The 16,406-nt window shown below is 46.4% G+C and overlaps 1 protein-coding gene across 1 annotated transcript in view; it reads right to left on the reverse strand.

The window, feature by feature from the left end:
- Positions 1–16,406, reverse strand: part of POLR3B (RNA polymerase III subunit B) — a 131,351-nt gene that overhangs the window by 57,395 nt on the left and 57,550 nt on the right. Inside the window, exons 13-16 of the mRNA XM_075551041.1 lie at positions 11,740–11,901; positions 8,133–8,333; positions 7,209–7,371; positions 4,448–4,601 (exon numbers count right to left, since the gene is read on the reverse strand). Coding sequence (XP_075407156.1) covers positions 4,448–4,601; positions 7,209–7,371; positions 8,133–8,333; positions 11,740–11,901 — 680 coding nt within the window. The remainder of the gene's footprint in view (positions 1–4,447; positions 4,602–7,208; positions 7,372–8,132; positions 8,334–11,739; positions 11,902–16,406) is intronic.

Here is a 16,406-nt window from a genome sequence, read left to right on the forward strand (position 1 = left end):
ATATGAAAAGGCAACACAAAATTGATGCTCAGACAGAAGGGTCGCGAGGAGACGAGCCAGTAAGGGTGCAGAGCAGGAACGATGAAATATACAACTTTTCTCTACTTCCTAAATGCTTCCTCCCCGCCCCCACCCCCACGATCATGATCCAATTCTACCTTCCAAATCTGGCTAGACCAGAGGCTGTACACTGGTACAGATAGGAACTGGAAACACAGGGAATCCGGGACAGATGATCCCTTCCGGACCAGTGCTGAGAGTGGCAATACCGGGAGGGTGGAGTGAAAAGGGGGAACCGATTACAAGGATCTACATATAACCTCCTTCCTGGGGGACGGACAACAGAAAAGTGGGTGAAGTAGGACAGTGTAAGATATGATAAAATAATAATAATTTATAAATTATCAAGGGTTCATGAGGGAGGGGGGAGCGGGAAGGGAGGGGGGAAATGAGCTGATTGATACCAAGGGCTCAAGCGGAAAGCAAATATTTTGAGAATGATGACAACAAATGTGCTTGACACAATGGATGCATGTATGGATTGTGATGAGTTATATAAACCCCCAATAAAATGATTTAAAAAAAATGATGCTCAGAAGTGACATGGATCTTAAAAGCTCATGAGAAGCCATCTAAGGTGGGATTTTTAGTCTCTCCCAGGCCTGTCCAGGAAGAGTGATGACAACTGAACGACATGGAAGCAACTAGCCTAATGGTTGAAAGGACCTCACAAACATCAGTCTCCGAACCTGTAGACCAGAAGAACTAGATGGTGCCCCAGCTGCAACTACCAACTGTGCCGAAAAGGATAACATTGGAAGGTCCTGGAGAGAGCGGGACAGAAGTCAGACTCATAAACAAGAGCAGGTCCCTGTTCAAATGGAGACTGGTGGGCATCCCGAGACCATGACCCTTAGTGACTCTTCGAGTCTGAAGCCTCCCTGTTAGAATAACTAACCATTTAAAGTCAAAGGGACAACATTTCCCCAAGACAAATAAGAAAAAGACAGGAGGAAGTGGGATAAGTCATGGTTCATCAGGGTTTTAACCGGTGAGTTGAAACAAAAATGTCTTGACTTGTTAGGCATACAACTATGATCTGCTCTGTAAACCTTCATATTCACAACAAAAAGTCAGGGGGAAATGGGCAGGGGTGATGCTCAGAAAAGTGCAAAGAAACAAAAACTTTAATATCACATCTTTTCAAATGTGGCTGCATCATAGCAAATGCATCTCCTGATTCCCCACCGGGAACATCAGGTATACCAGCCAGGGGTTAATCATGTGACAACTGCTTTGCAGTGACACTCTGAAGAAGAGCCAGGGGGTTAGGCCGCTCTGATGGTGGATTGGCATCACTGGACTAGACCTGATGGGTCACTCAGCCATAGACCACGGTGACCAGAAAGAGAGGCTCGTATGCTCTTGCTTTGGCACTGTACCGGACTCCGTCAGACTGGCTGGTAACTCATCGGTGACCGGACGCTCTGAGGCCTCACCACCAACCGGCAGGCAGTACCACAACATCAAAGGCTGTTTCTCTTTAGATAGGCAGCTTGGATAGAGTGGACCAATAACCACAAGACACTTGTGCAATCTTCCCTGAAGTCCTGATAATTGGGGACTAACGAGCCTTCTACCCAGCTGAGAGGGGAGCTATAAAATTACTAAAGAGGGGCACAAGCTACTGAGAGATGTAGTGGGCCAACTTCTTGGGGAAATCAACGTCTCCTGCAAGAACTTAAGAGTGCAGATACCCTCTAGAACCTGGGGGCTGTGATGATGGTGTTAACATGGTATCTGGCTTTTGGGGGGCGGGGTGTCTTCAGAGTCAGCTGCTGACAATCACCAAGCAGAAGACGGTATGCTTCTTAATAGGGAAGCAGACAAAACTGCTACCTCACTCCAGGGCCACAGCCTTGACAAGGCTGGGCGGCTCGGCAGTGATGAGTGGGCCAGGAGGAACAAGGCCAGGACATGCTGGACTGTCCTTTCCTTCACTAACATGCTCCACTCATTCTTCCTGGGGGGCGGGGGGGGCGGTGTCTATGGATGCTTGTGTACAAGGATTGCCGAAAAATAATTCCTTCCTTTGCTTTTACAATCTGCCATGGTGGTGGTGCTATTAAGTGCTACTGAATGAGGTCTGATGCACAGTGATCCTATGACAACAGAACAAAACACTGCCCGGTCGGTCCTGTGCTGTCCTCCAACTGTTCCTAGGCCTGAGTCCATTGTCGTGGCCACAGTATCACTGCATCGTGTCATATTGTGCAGACTATAGTGAAACAGGTCATCAGGAGAGCGCATCACAGACTATAGTGAAACAGGTCATCTGGAAAAGGCCGTCCTGCGTGGTACAACAGAGGGGCAGCAGAACAGAGGAAGACTCTCGGGAAGATGGACTAACACGGGGGCTCCAACACAACCCGCTGGGAGGCTGGTGCCCGACTGGGCAGTGTTGCATTGTGTGGTACACTGGGTTGCTCTTATGATGGAATGAACTCGATGGCGCAGAACAATAACAATGAAACAACAAACAAACAATACTCTAAAGAGTTAAGAGTAAGCTAAAATCCATTTTTGTCTCCCTCCTTTAATAGGACCGTGTTGTTAATAGCTATAACGAAGCAACTAGTGGTCAGGCACCTAACACATCTTATGCCACTGTTCAGAACAACTCCAGTTAAATGTTATCATTTTTTCACTTTACCAGCAAGGACTCCAAGGCTCAGAGATCTAAATATCATATATATGTGAGTATAAGCCAAGTTTTCAGCACATTTTTAACGCAGTTTTTGTAGTATAATTAGGTGCCTTGGCTGATATTCACGTTGGCTTATACTTGAGTGTACACGGTAATGCAAGAGGGCTTCAAGAAGTCCATGTGAAACTGCAATGAAGAGATCATGGATTTTCTTCCACAACTACCCTCATGTATGCAGGGAAATACAACACACCAGTGCAGAGTTAGGATTTGAATGCAGATTTCACATCAGTTAAAAGTCCTTTCGTGGCAAAGGAGGCTGGCTAATTTTAGCAAAAACTGGAATGTGCAGAAGGTTAAGAATGGGAGAGTTCGCAGACTCAAAGCAGAAGGTGAAGTGCTCAGACTCAGAAAGAAAAGAAAGGGCAGCCCCGAGGAGCCGCCAGAGACGTTCAGTCAAGCCTCACTCAGCAGCACAGTCAGGAGGAAGCAGTTCCAGCCATTTCCCAGCTGTGAGCCATCTTTTTTGGGATGCAGATTCTCTGGGCAGAGAATTGGACTGGCCTCACATGGGTCAAATATACGCCTGACTCTTCGCTGAAGAGGAGGGACACCTGGCTGACGAGGCCTGGTTATCAGAAGGGGAAACACAGGCAATGGCAAGCCCATCTCACATTGAGCTCCAAGCAAGAACTCTCTCCCCGTCCTTACTGTCTCCACTGCAGGCCCACTGTCTTGCTCCTCGCCTGAGAGCTACCACACCGAGACACACCTACAATGTAAGGGGTTTGGGGTACACGGGGCTGCCCGCAGTGGGTGCCTCGGGAGATTCTCAAAGGCCAGATACTGTTCTCTCCATCATTGTGACCCCCAGCTCCTAAACAGCATCTACGCACTGTAAGTCCGGATGTTTTGTGAATTTTGATTTACTGCATAAATGTTTGCTGAAAGAATAAAGGGATCCTACTTTTATCTGGGGTCTAATGTTCATTTACTTCTTCATGCCTCCAAGTTTCTATTCTTGCTGTTCCTCATTTTCCTTTTCCACTTCATCTATGCAGAGTAATCCTGCTCATCCTTTAATGGTCAGTTCATAAAATCATGATTGTTGGAGTCAGATACATTCAAAGGACTTCCAAAGAAGAAACAGGTCCTACCACGATCTAGTACATTTGCTCATTGGACCCTCGTTTTCACGTGAGATGAAAGCAGTCATTCTAATCTCAGAGTTGAAGTGTATGTAGCTAATGCTTTACCTGTACTGCTCCTATAAAGATACTAAATAGTCGTGATCATTTATTAATTGCATGGCTGACCGTCATTAGTCATTACTTCTACCTCTGTGCCCTCTGAGAGCCAAGACTGTCTCCCATGCAACTCTGAATCCGCGGTACCCAGTCAAAACCAAATTCATGGTCATCAAGTCAATGCCTCCTCACAACGACCCTGTGGTCAGGGTAGAACTGCCCGGGATGGATTTCTAAGGCTATAAATAATTATGGAAGCATAAAGTCTCCTATTTCTCGCTGTAGCAGCTGATGGTTTCAAACTGCTGACCTTGTAGTTAGCTGTTCAATACACAACCCATTAGGCCACCAGGGCTCCTTCCCTAGTAAGCACAGTCATAAAGTATTTGCTAACTGAACTAAATTTCTTTTCATCATCATGAAAGAGTCTCAAACAGCCACAAGATAGAAATAATTCCAAAGAGATTCTTTAAAAACTCTTCACAACATGTACCTGCAGAGCCTCCCTCCATCTGAGGAGATGTACACACACCGATCTGTAAGGTTGGTCGAGATGGACACAAATTCATTGATATAACCGGCTCTCCGCATTAGTCGGAATGTATTTACCAGCTTCTTGTGGTCTCGAATGACACCCAGGATGTTGCCTAGGCACACACAAGTGAAACAATAATAAGAAATAAAACTAATCGGGTTTAAAATATTTACCCAATCAAAAGTATAAGCAGTAGTGAGTAGTCCTTTGAAAATACATTGTGAGCGCCTACCGCCCCACTGCAAAACAGCACAAGACAGTGAGTGGTGAAGGGGCCCACCCAATCACACGCTGGCTAGGAACACGGACAGGTGAGCCTCGTTTTCGTTTTCTGTCAGCTCAGGGCCAGGAGCACAAAGGCAGGGTCCAGATGGCCTTGCTTTCCCCCCCGACGCTATCGCAGTGGTTCTCAACCTGTGGGTTGTGACCCCCTGGGGAGGAGGGGACGAATCACCCTTTCATAGGGGTCACCTAATTCATAACAGTAGCAAAATGACCGTGATGAAGTAGCAACGAAAATAATTTTATGGTTGGGGGTGGGGTCGTCACAACATGAGGAACTGTATTTTAATTTTTTGGTAATCATTTCATTGGGGGCTCTTAAAACTGTTGTTACAATCCATACATCATTTGTATCCGACAGATTCGTGCGTAGAGTCCATCGTTCTTTTCTAGACATTTACTTTCCATTGAGCCCTTGGGATCAGCTCTTTTTTTCCACCTCCTCCCCCACTCCTCTATAACTTTTGTGGCCCCTTGATAGATTGTAGACTGTTAACTATTTTCAAATCTCACACAGACCGCTGTAGCCCTTCCTCTCTGGTTTCTGTTGCTCTTCTCCCTGGATGGGGGTGTGTGGTTATGTGCCATGGATTGTGTCCCAACCTCCCTCCCCACCCACCTCTCTCCCACTCCCCCCTACCCTTTTTGTATCTCTATTCCCATTCCTGGGTTTCATGTGTTGTGAGTTTTATCTCTTGCCTATACCTATGTACATGCTCCCGTCTAGTCTAGATTGGGAAGCGGCACTGGGGTCATGATAGTGGGGTGAGGAGCCTCAAGGGATCAGAGGTGTATTGCATGACCCATGAGTGTCCTACTGCACCCTGATTGACTCATCCCCTCCTTGCGACCCTTCTGTGGGGGGATGTTCCATTGTCCATGGATGGGCTTTGGGTCTCCACTCCACCCCACCCCCCATTCTCACCAATGCATTTTTGTTTGTTTGTTTATTGTTTGTTGTGAATTTTCTGATGCTCATTGCCCAGTCTCGATGACACATCATGATAGAACCAGCAGGTGTGCTTCTTTCATATGGGCTTGTTGCTTCACTGTTGGATGGTTGCTTGTTTAACTTCAAGCCTTTAAGACCCAAGACACTATATCTTGTAATAGCTGGGCACCATCGTCTGTCTTCACATCTGCACCCATTTTGTCTTCCGCAATCGAGTAGGGGTAGGGGTGGGGTGAGCATCACAGAATGCCAATTTGTTAGAACAACGTGTTCTTGTACTGAGGGAAGGAATGAGCCGAGGCCCAAGGTCTGTCTACACTATACTAGATACACTAGACTCTATAGCCTTAGAAGTATATGTACAAAGGCCAGTACCACTATTGTTATGAACTAATGTATTTACATAAGCGCAGACCTCTATTGATCTCCCTATCCATGCCTTTACTTCCCAGAGCTTGTCTCTGTTTCCTTTTGCCTCCTGCCCCGCCATCACTTCCCCCTTCTTCCACCTCTTGGTGCTCCCTCTCCACTAGCGTGGTGTTGCTCCAATGCTCACAGGCTCTCCACCCTCTCCTAGATGCGGGTTCCGCTTCCCTAGTTGTTCCCCTGTCCATGACACCGCCTGCTCACCCCACTCTTCTCCCCACCTCCTTCTTCCCCCTCTACCTTCTGGGGCCACTGGCCCCATTGCCTTCTCCCCAAGTTTCCTTTCATGTCCAACCCATATAATTAGGCAAATCATCAATATCCTAGTCCGAACAATAAGAAAACATGGTTGGAGAAAGAAAAAGAAATATAAAAAGACAAGAGAAAAAGCAAAAAAAAAAAAAACAACCCCGAACCCCTACATAGATCCAGGTCTGTTTGCTGGCCCTCATGAGACCCTCCCCCCTGGTCCTGAGGGAGATCCGAGGGCTGCCCCTCCTCTACCGAACTCCATTCTTGGGGCTCCTCAGGGACTCTGGCTCGGCTTTACTCCAATTACTGATCTGTTATGCTCCATTCCCACACTGTCTCCCCGCCGTGTATTCCCACATTGTCCCCCGTCTCCGTGTGCTCCAGTTAGGGGACACCATGTCTTGAGCTGTTGTCAGTCCCACCGTCCTCTCTGTGCCTTAGCAGCTCCATGGCGGGACCTCATCCTCTGGGCTTGCTGTGCCCATATGGAGTCTAAGCCGACTGCCCCTTTCTCTTTCTCCTTCTTGGTTTGCTTCCATCTGGATATGGGAGGTTGGTTCCTTTCCCCCACCTGAAGGTCTAGTGTCGTTCTCTGGAGGAACTATGTTAAAGGAGTGCAGCATTAGGAAGGCTGAGACCCACTGCTCTAGCCACTCCACCGGGCTGCTGCCGCTGACACTGTTCTTCCGGCCCTGGCTGCACAGTCTGGAGAGGACTCGAGGGGCTCACGGAGAGCAGTCTTCAGGACACACTAAGGAGCTGGCTGATGCACCACCTGCTCCCAGGGTGTCCCCATAATACACTCACCATTGAGGAAGACGAGGAAGACGTTTGGATAAGAAAGCTCTTCCCCGCACAATAAATTCACATCTTCTACTCCCAGGTTGCTGGCTAATTTAACAATGGGCCCATCTTCCATGTCAGTTGTGATGTGTGTCATCAAGGCCAAGTTTTTAACCAGACCACAAGCCTGACAGACAAAAGGGAGTGGCATTAGTAAGACAAAGTATCTGAAAAGGGTTTGGTCACCACTGTGCTGGTGGCAGCAGAAACACCTAGGAGCTGCAGAGCCTGAGAGGCTCCCAGAAGCGCTGCCCAGAGGAGGACACCCTAAGATGGCACTAAGGCTCCAGCCAGAGATGCCCAGCACAACAGCCCAGCAATGACCACACCACAGATTTCTACCACAGCCCTTCCCCTGAAAGATGTACAGTCTCAGAAACCCACAGGGATGGCTCTACTTTGTCCCATGGTTGCTATGACTGGGTGGCAGGACATTCTGGCTATGGTTCCTACAAACATGCGCCTGAATCCAATTTTGCTCTTGAACTCCGTGCCGTTGTCTGAGGCCTCCTCTAAAGATATCAAGGGAAACGCAGATGCTGCTCAAGGAAATTCCTTGCGACTATCAATGGCGATGGGTCTCTGAGATGCCTGTCCAACCTCACCTCCCCCACCTGCAGGGTTTCAGTCCTGGGATGAACTAAACAAGTAAGAGACAAGGTGGGTCGTGTTTCCAGTTAGGTTAAGCTACTGCCTTCAAGTGCTTCAGGAGGAATGGGCTTGAGGGCAGTCCTGAAGTAGTCTTAACAGGCTGCACTGATCCTTCTCTGCCTGAGAAATGGGGAACGCACAAAAGACCATGACTGGGGTGGGGTGAGCACACACCAATGCCTCCAGCCCCCAGTAGTATGGCCTCTGACACAGCACAAAGCCATTCGGGTGCCTTACCTCTCCCTCAGGAGTATCCGAAGGGCAGAGCATGCCCCACTGCGATGGCTGGAGGGATCGCGGCCCACTCACTTTCCTTGTTTTCTCAAACTGGGACGAGATCCTTGTCATCATGCCCAGTGCAGATATGTACGACAACCGAGACAGCACTTGAGTCACCCCCTGACGGTCCATTTTGAATCTCTTCAGAGACCAGTTTCCCTGTGAAGAGAAGAGAGCCATGGGACTACCCTTAGTCCAATCACAATGTTGCCTGCACTCTGGAATCACTCTGAGAAATTGAGCGGCCCCACCGCCAGCGAACGGGTTCCAGCTCAGAGACCTGCCAGGCCAGAGGAGAACTGCTCCGGAGGGTTTCCAAGATGGTGACTCTTTACTGTCTCATCTCTCTCTCTCAAGGAATGGCTATGGATTTGAAAAGCTGACTCTGTGGTTAGCAACCCAACAAACAGACCACCAAACGACCAGGGCTCTGAAACTCAACGTGGGAGCTGCTTACGGAATCAGAACCACCAGATACTCAAAGTGTTATACTTCAAATGAAAATTTACACAAGTGTGTATGAGTGAAAATTCACAGAGAGCTACAGCTAAAAATTTTCAGTGTGTATCTGCTTCAATATGCTTGGAAAAGAGGGGGAAGAAGAAATTGAACTATGCCAGGTCATTTGCTGGAGGATTTTTCTGGGAATTCAATGACTGCTACAGAGAGGATCACTATGAGCTGGAAGACTTGACACACCACCATGTATGTCTAGCAACCATCTAACGGAGCCGGGTGGCACACACAGTAAAGGGCTCTGTTGTCAACTAAGAAGTTGGCAGTTCGGAGCCATCCACAGGACCCATAGGAGAAAAAACTAGAGATCTGCTTTCTGTAAAGATTATAGTCCAAAAAAAAAAAAAAAAAGGAAGGAAAGAAAGAAAGATTACAATCCAGAAAATCCTATGGGACAGTTCGCTCACAAGAGGTCACTTTGAGCCAAAAAGGATTTGATGGCAGAACACAAGACCCCAGCCACCATCTCAGAATGCTATGCCGTATCAAACTTTAGCGTATCAGAACAGTCATTTTCTAAGGAGCCAATCAGATCCAGGGGAGCACTGGTAGAGTCGTAGGCTACATGCTGGGCGGCTAACCACAAGGGCAGCAGTTTCAAACCACCAGCCGCTCCCGGGAGATAAGGAAACCTTTGCTCCTATAAAGATTTACAGCCGTGGAAACCCACAGGAGCCTTTCTACTATTTCCTAGATGGTGACTACGAGTTAAACTCCTCGACTTGATGGCAAAGAGTTTTGAGGATTTTAATTCACCCTGAACAAGCCTATTCAATCGAGAGGTTTTTTACTGGAAGCCATAAACTTCCAGAACATAAGCAATTTCTACATTCCTGCACGATAAAACTAGTTTGAAGACTGGTGAGATCAGTGCATGTTCCAATTGTGCTCTGACTTGGAAGTCCTTCACACTTAGTCATAACTACGGACGAATACAGCGGTAATGAAATAAATGAAGGCCGTTATTAGGGATGGAGAATACATGGTAGGCTAACCTGAGTCTTGTTGGCACATTGGAGATGTACTAATATTAAGAAAGGTCATATACTCTCTGTGCTACCATGCCAACCTTGAAAGAAACTCACAGAAAATAAATCTTGAATGTTACAAGTACTGGATCATCTCTCCGTTAAATATATTGTTAAACAGTGTTACATAAATGATCTACAAAGCAATATTCTCATTGAAAATGTAACGACTAATACGGATAAGAATTTATTTTCTGTCTGAATTCACGGTAACAGTAGAAAGTGGTATGCATAGGAAAGTCAATGCAGAAAATGAAATGCCCCCAAACAGTGGACTCGTTCTGCTCCGAACAGCGGTTCTTCATTTTTCCCTCAAGAAGCTGACTGAGGCTGTGCATAACCTCCCGAGAGCAAACACACAGGACCGTGAGCATTTCCCCCTCAGTGTCAAACCCTCCGGGACTAGAAACAAGTAGCTAGGATTTCAGAAGCAGATTGAGTGATCTGGTTGAGTTAAAGTATGGGAGACTAGGGGATGTTCCCCCAGATTAGAGTTTGCTCACTATGACAATGAAGACCTATCACTTCAGAACCCTGAGGGGTTTGTATTTTCTTTTTGATAACTTAAGAGCGAACGTCTACGAACAAACTGGCCACTGCAAAGCGAAGAAACAAAGAGAAAAGAGATATCCCCCATCTGCCTTCATTGTTGGCTCAGTTTACCCCTTCTGTGCTCAGGACAGAATGAGCCCAGCAGACTGACTTATACCCAAAGCGTGAGAAGCAGGGCACGTGGGCAAATATTTAGCAGAGAGCTAAACTAAGGCAGCAGGATGCTGGCAAGAACGACGTGGACGGGGAGTGAAGTCATGACTTCAGTCTCAGGACTTACTTACTCGAGCCCCCTGCAAGGGCGTTGGGAAAGGGAGGGAAGAGGGTACTGTGAGACACAGCTCTGCCAAAGTCTGTCTGCTGAAAGGATTCTCCGAAGGCAACACTGGCCGAAGCATAAAGGGAGTTCTTGCGAGAGTGCCCTGTACACTGGGGCACACTTCCAAAAAGGTTTTCCCATAAGCAGTGCTTGCTGGGAAGTAAAACAGGGCCAGTTAGGGGCCAAAGAAGGGCTCGAACAGCTCAGCGGGCCTGAGAACGCACAGGCTCGCGAGCAACAGCCGCTCCGGCGACAGCCTGCTCCACACTTCAGCAGCTTCTCTCTGATTCTCGGGACTCTGTCTTCAGACAAGCTTGAACCACAAGAGGTTAATGGGCCTAACTCGGCCCAATGGCGTCGTTTACCTCAAGTTTAGATGTCGCTGTCACTTTCAGGGCTGGCTATGCACAGAGAGCCACTGCCCATCTCTAATGTCAAGTGTTGGCAGTCAGTCTGTCACTAAGTCTTTCATTGTTGAGAGAATCATTGTGTTACACTATGCGAGTCTTTTGTGGAGGCAAAATCCCATCTGTACAACTAATTTTATGTCTAGCATACAAAAAGTGAACCGGCGCCATCAGATAAACTTACAGTTGCTGTGCTTTTTATAAGAAACGGAGCAAAACCTATCTGATAACCCTTCCTGAATAGCTGGAAGCCCTGACACCCAGCAGCTGCTGAGAATGAATTCACAGCTCACGTGAAGAACAGCTGACAGCCCTTTGAAGAACACAAACCTAGGGCGAAATGAACCGATTTCTATTGTCTTGGACGAATGTTGCCGATTAATAAATCTGCTTGCAATCTCAATTTCATGACAAGGAGAAAGAACAGAGGGTGGGGCGGGAGAGGTGTCCATTAAAAGTAGCTCTTCATGGTTGCTCTAGAAAATTCTACCGTGCAGATGGGTCTGTTTTCTTCTTGCCTATTACAGTGGGAACTAGGACCGGCAATAAGGTTACTGTAGCAGTAAAAGCCTTATAAAGTTAACATGTAAATTGTAAATTACGTTTTACAGTGGGCAGTTTGTGATCTGTAAACCTCCTTTATAGATATCTCCCCACCTACACTCAAAGGACCCTTCAGTTCCCATCTCACTGGGGGGACCTGGCAGCGCCGTGCAGGCCCCGGGGAATGGCCGAGTGCTCACAGTGGAGATGGCGTTCACCATGCCGTTGGTGATCTGGTCTTGACGCATGTGCTTCACGACATCAAACTGGGCGGCTCTTTGCTTAGGAATCACCTGGTCTGCAATCTTCTTCATTTCAGAATTAAACTTTTTGAATAAATCTTCAAAAAGAAGAGATAAAAGCTGGGGAGGAAAGAAAGAAAGAAAATTATAATGAACTTCCAGAATGCAGGCTTAGGTATCTTAATAAATGTTTAGCCATGAAGAGAAACTGTTTGTTTAAAAGGTAAAAGGACTGCAAGGTGTAATGCTTTTCTGCAGGCTTATCACAAGCCAATCTCCCTGTATGTCCCGAGTCAGGTCAACCCCCTGTGACCTGACAGAACAGAGCGGACCTGCCCCACAGGGGTGTCCAAGGCGAGAAATCTTTACAGAGAGTGCCACATCTTTCTCCCATAGGGAAGTCCCGCAGCCCGTACCTACTGCACCACCATCACACCTTTCTCGGTGCTTAGATGTACCGCAAAGACAACAACACGAGGGGGTTCCCGAAGGAAGCAAAAATGGAAACAGCTCTGATGGGTGGAGATTTCCTAGTACACCTCCCTCCCGCTGCCCCCTCCCCCCACCTCTACTCCCCGCAGGTGAGCATCGTGCAACTCACCCTGAGTGAGTGTACCCCGTGGCATGAGGGGGGAAGGTTCTCTCTGGTCACAGTATTTTGTTCATAAAAGCAGTTTTGTTTAAATCTTGTTTTTTTGTGATGAATGATTTAAGAGAACAGCATAGGGCTGTGAAATTCTGTTTCTTGCTTGAAAAAAATGCAGCAGAAACGGTTGTGATGTTGAATACAGCTTACAAGGACAGCGCTATGGGAAAAATTCACGTGTACCAGTGGTTTTCTTGTTTTAAAAAGGTGAAATGTTGACTGGAGACAAACCTCCTTCTGGATGTTTGTCAACTTCCTGAGCAGAAGAAAATATCCACTCGTAATACATTTGGAGTTCATTCCACCAGGTCAGACTGTTAATCACAGTTTCTATTTAGAGGTTCTAAAAGATTGTGTAACTGTGTGACCAAAAAAAGGCCCGATTTGTGCCAGGCAGGGGAATGGTTTTACCACCATGACAATGCACTTGCTCAGGCATCCATCTTGGTGCACCAGTTTTTGGCCAAAAACAGAATCTCTCTTGCCCCACACACCTGACCTCACTCCATGTGACTTCTTTTTGTTTCCGAGGATGAAGAGGGGCATGAAAGGTCAGCGATTTGACAATGTAGAAGAGGTGAAGGAAAAAAACAGGGAGTTGCTGCCAGCCATCCAAACAGACGAGTTTGAAAAATGCTTCCAAGAATGGAATCACAGATTTGACAAATGTATAAAGTACAATAGTGAGTACTTTGAAGGTGATACATTGTTTTATAAAAAAATTTAAATACATAGCTTTGAAAAAAATTCCAGTTTTTTGATGTACCCCCTTGTAATTCCTGCATTCAAGACTTTTAATTTATAACTCAGTCTCAGAGTTTTCGATTTTGTTGACCAATGACCTAGTTTTTAATTTTAGTGAACTTCTCCACCATCGCTTCTCACAGATAGTCCATTTTATTTCTGTGCATTCCACTGGCAACAGTCAGTGCCTTGGCTCAGTCAATAAAATACAAGTAAACACAGTACTGGTATTCGGTGACAGCAGGGTAACCCAAAGTGAAGAGGCTTCACGGAGTTTCCACACTGAGTACAGAAAACAAAGAAGGGGCTGGCTGCCACCTCGGAGGAAGTAGCTCCTGAAGACAATACGCATAGCACAGCCTCAAAGGAGGGTCAGCCACGGTACAGACGCAGTAAAGCCTCTGGCAGTAGGGCCTGGGTGGTGGGCATGACTCAACATGAGAAGAAACGGCTGTAAACATCAACTAACAATTAGAACTTGGAATGTATAAAGTATGACTCTAGGAAGATTACAAGTCATTAAAAGTGAAATGGAACATGTAGAGATCGCTATTCTAGGGGTTACTGAGCTGAAATGCCCCTTTCTGCTCCCATGAAGAGCTGCAGTCTTGGAAACCCTCAGAGTCCGTACTAGGGTCACCTGGAGCCAGACCTCCACGGCAGTGAGTTCAATTAGCGCGCCCAGTCTTTCTTCAGAGGGACATCTGGGCAGGTCTGAGCTGTTAATTTATGGTTCGTAGCTGAACGCCTAACTGTCTGCAGCACTCAGACTGAGATCTGAAAAGGAAGTAGACAGATTTAAAAGATCTGCATGGACTCGGTGGTGGCCACAGTGCACACAGACTCCACTCACACCGCTCTTGCTTCCTCCATAACCTTTTGTCCTGACGAGCCTGACATGGCTGAGATTGAGAAATTTAAGTCAAACGGAAGAGACAGAAACACAACAGAAAAATCCACTGTCTTCAAAAGAAATGCTTGAACCTGAGAAGACAGTGGGTCAACTGTCACGAGGAGAGGCTGCCAACATGCACCATCATTCCACAAACATCGCCTTCTTGCTTTCCTTCTCTCAGCCGTTTCACTTTGTAAGATGCAAAAGGGTTGGATTATGTTGAATGACTGTGCTGCCCCCTTTCACAGGCAAGAATTGAGAACTCCCTGGCTGGCAGGGAAGGAGAAGAACTTGCAGGTTGGTGACGGGACGAGTAAAGGCACAATGGTCCTCGGTGTCCTGAAAGCAGGTTGATTGGAAGGCATTTTGTTGTTGTTCAAATGATTTTAATTATTGGGATGCACAATGACTTAAATTTGCAAATAAAAAGCTTTAAAATCTGAAGGGAAAAAAAGATTTGCATGTTCTGATCTTCCACTTCCACTCAGGATGCGGACTACTACAAGACAACACCCCACGTGGAATCTATGTAAAAAGATCAATAACCCACAGCATCAGCAGTATCTTCAGCCTCCCAGCGTTAATCTAGTAAGGTGACTGACCAGGCGAAGTGAATGACAAGTGGTGCCAAGTCTCTTCAAGGAGAGGCGGGGAGTGCCCTGCTCCTGTCCGTGGACTCGCATGGGAGGAAGAGACAGCTGCCACCACCGTGGGCAAGAACAAATCAGCTGGAAGCTTCAGGGTCACGTGTAGGCTACCCAGCACTAAAGTACTTGGTACTCACACCCCAGACACCAGAGCCCACACTCACTAGCAGGCAGGAAATGCAAGCAGCAAAACTCATCTCCTGTTTCTTATGAGAAACCGAACCTATAAAAGCTGCTGGGAGGACAGGAAACCCTCCTGCTCGGGTGCTTGGCAAAGGGAGCCTGCACTGAGAGAGAAGAGGAAACAAAACTGTTGTTAACGAACAAGGACGAGGACCTTCCTCTGCCCACAGCAGAAGCCTGTACCAGTGACAGCAACAGCAGCCTGTGGCTGGAGGAGGGCCAGCGAATCCTCTAGCCTCGGATTCCAGGAATAGGTACAATGCCAGAGGGAAGAGAGGGACAGAAGCAAAAGCCATCTGTCCCTGGGGGAGGAGCAGGAAACCGGCTTGGGCCAAGGGTCCTGCTGCTGGTTACCAGTCTATGTGTATGTGTGTTGGGGGGGAGGGGGCAGGGGCAGGAAATGGAAAGTTTTCTTTTATTCATTTGGTAACAAGAAGAGAATGCCTATTCAACGCTGCATGGGAGGTACCATTCACTGCAGTAAAGCAAGGGGAAATAGAACAGAAAAAGGAAAAAAAAGATAAACGGAAAGGAAGAAATAAAACTGAATTAACTAGCATTTGCATCGTGGCTGCTAACTGCAAGGTCGGCAGTTGTAGAAAGGTAAGGCTGTCTACGCCAGCAAACATTTACAGCCCTGGAAACCCACAGGGGCAGTTCTACTCTGTCCTACGGGGCCACTGGGAGTCGGCATGAAATCAAGGGCAGTGGTGGGAGAACTAATAAAAAGAACTGAGTTTAGCAAACTCACAAGGCACAAAGTCCATATAAGAAAAGTAACTGTGCTTCTATACTAGCAACGAGAAATTGGAATTTTTAAAATACTACTTATGATAGTATCAAATACATACAATACTTAGGACTAAATCCAAACAACAAAATATGTATAAGATTTATAGGCTGAGCGTATTCATCATAATTGATATAATTTTTTTCAATGTAAAAATGTACCATATTCATGGATTGGGAAACTCAGTATTATTTAGATGTCATTTTCTCACTAAATTGATCTACAAATTCAATCAAGTGCAATGTCTATCAAAAGCCAGCACACTTCTAAAAGTTTTGTAAATTTGTAAAAAGAGGTATTTTAATTCTAAGCTTTAAGTGAAAATGTCAAAATTCACACATTTAATACTGATTCTCAGAAGGAAGGGGAAAACACCCTGCTTCTCACTTCTGAAAAAATTTAGAAGAGGATCACATCTTTACTCTCCTCCCCAAGAAAGCAACCATTCAACTTCCCATAAACTACACCTAATGACAACCAAAGAAATTACAATAGGAAGTTATTCACTACTCAGAAATTCCAGGTAGCAAATGCAAAAATAATAGAAATATTATAAAAGTATTTCAAATTTTGTAAGCTTTAATGAAATAATAGAGAAAATAATCATCCTTAGCTGCTAAAAAGAACCATTAGGAAAAAAGTTGATGGGGAACTTTACAATGGCTAAGTCAGGGCTGAAGACAATTAAATCTAGCGATGAGCTCAATGGCACCAAAAAAG

Source organism: Tenrec ecaudatus, chromosome 6 (genome assembly GCF_050624435.1).
Source record: "Tenrec ecaudatus isolate mTenEca1 chromosome 6, mTenEca1.hap1, whole genome shotgun sequence".
Classification (NCBI taxonomy): domain Eukaryota; kingdom Metazoa; phylum Chordata; class Mammalia; order Afrosoricida; family Tenrecidae; genus Tenrec; species Tenrec ecaudatus.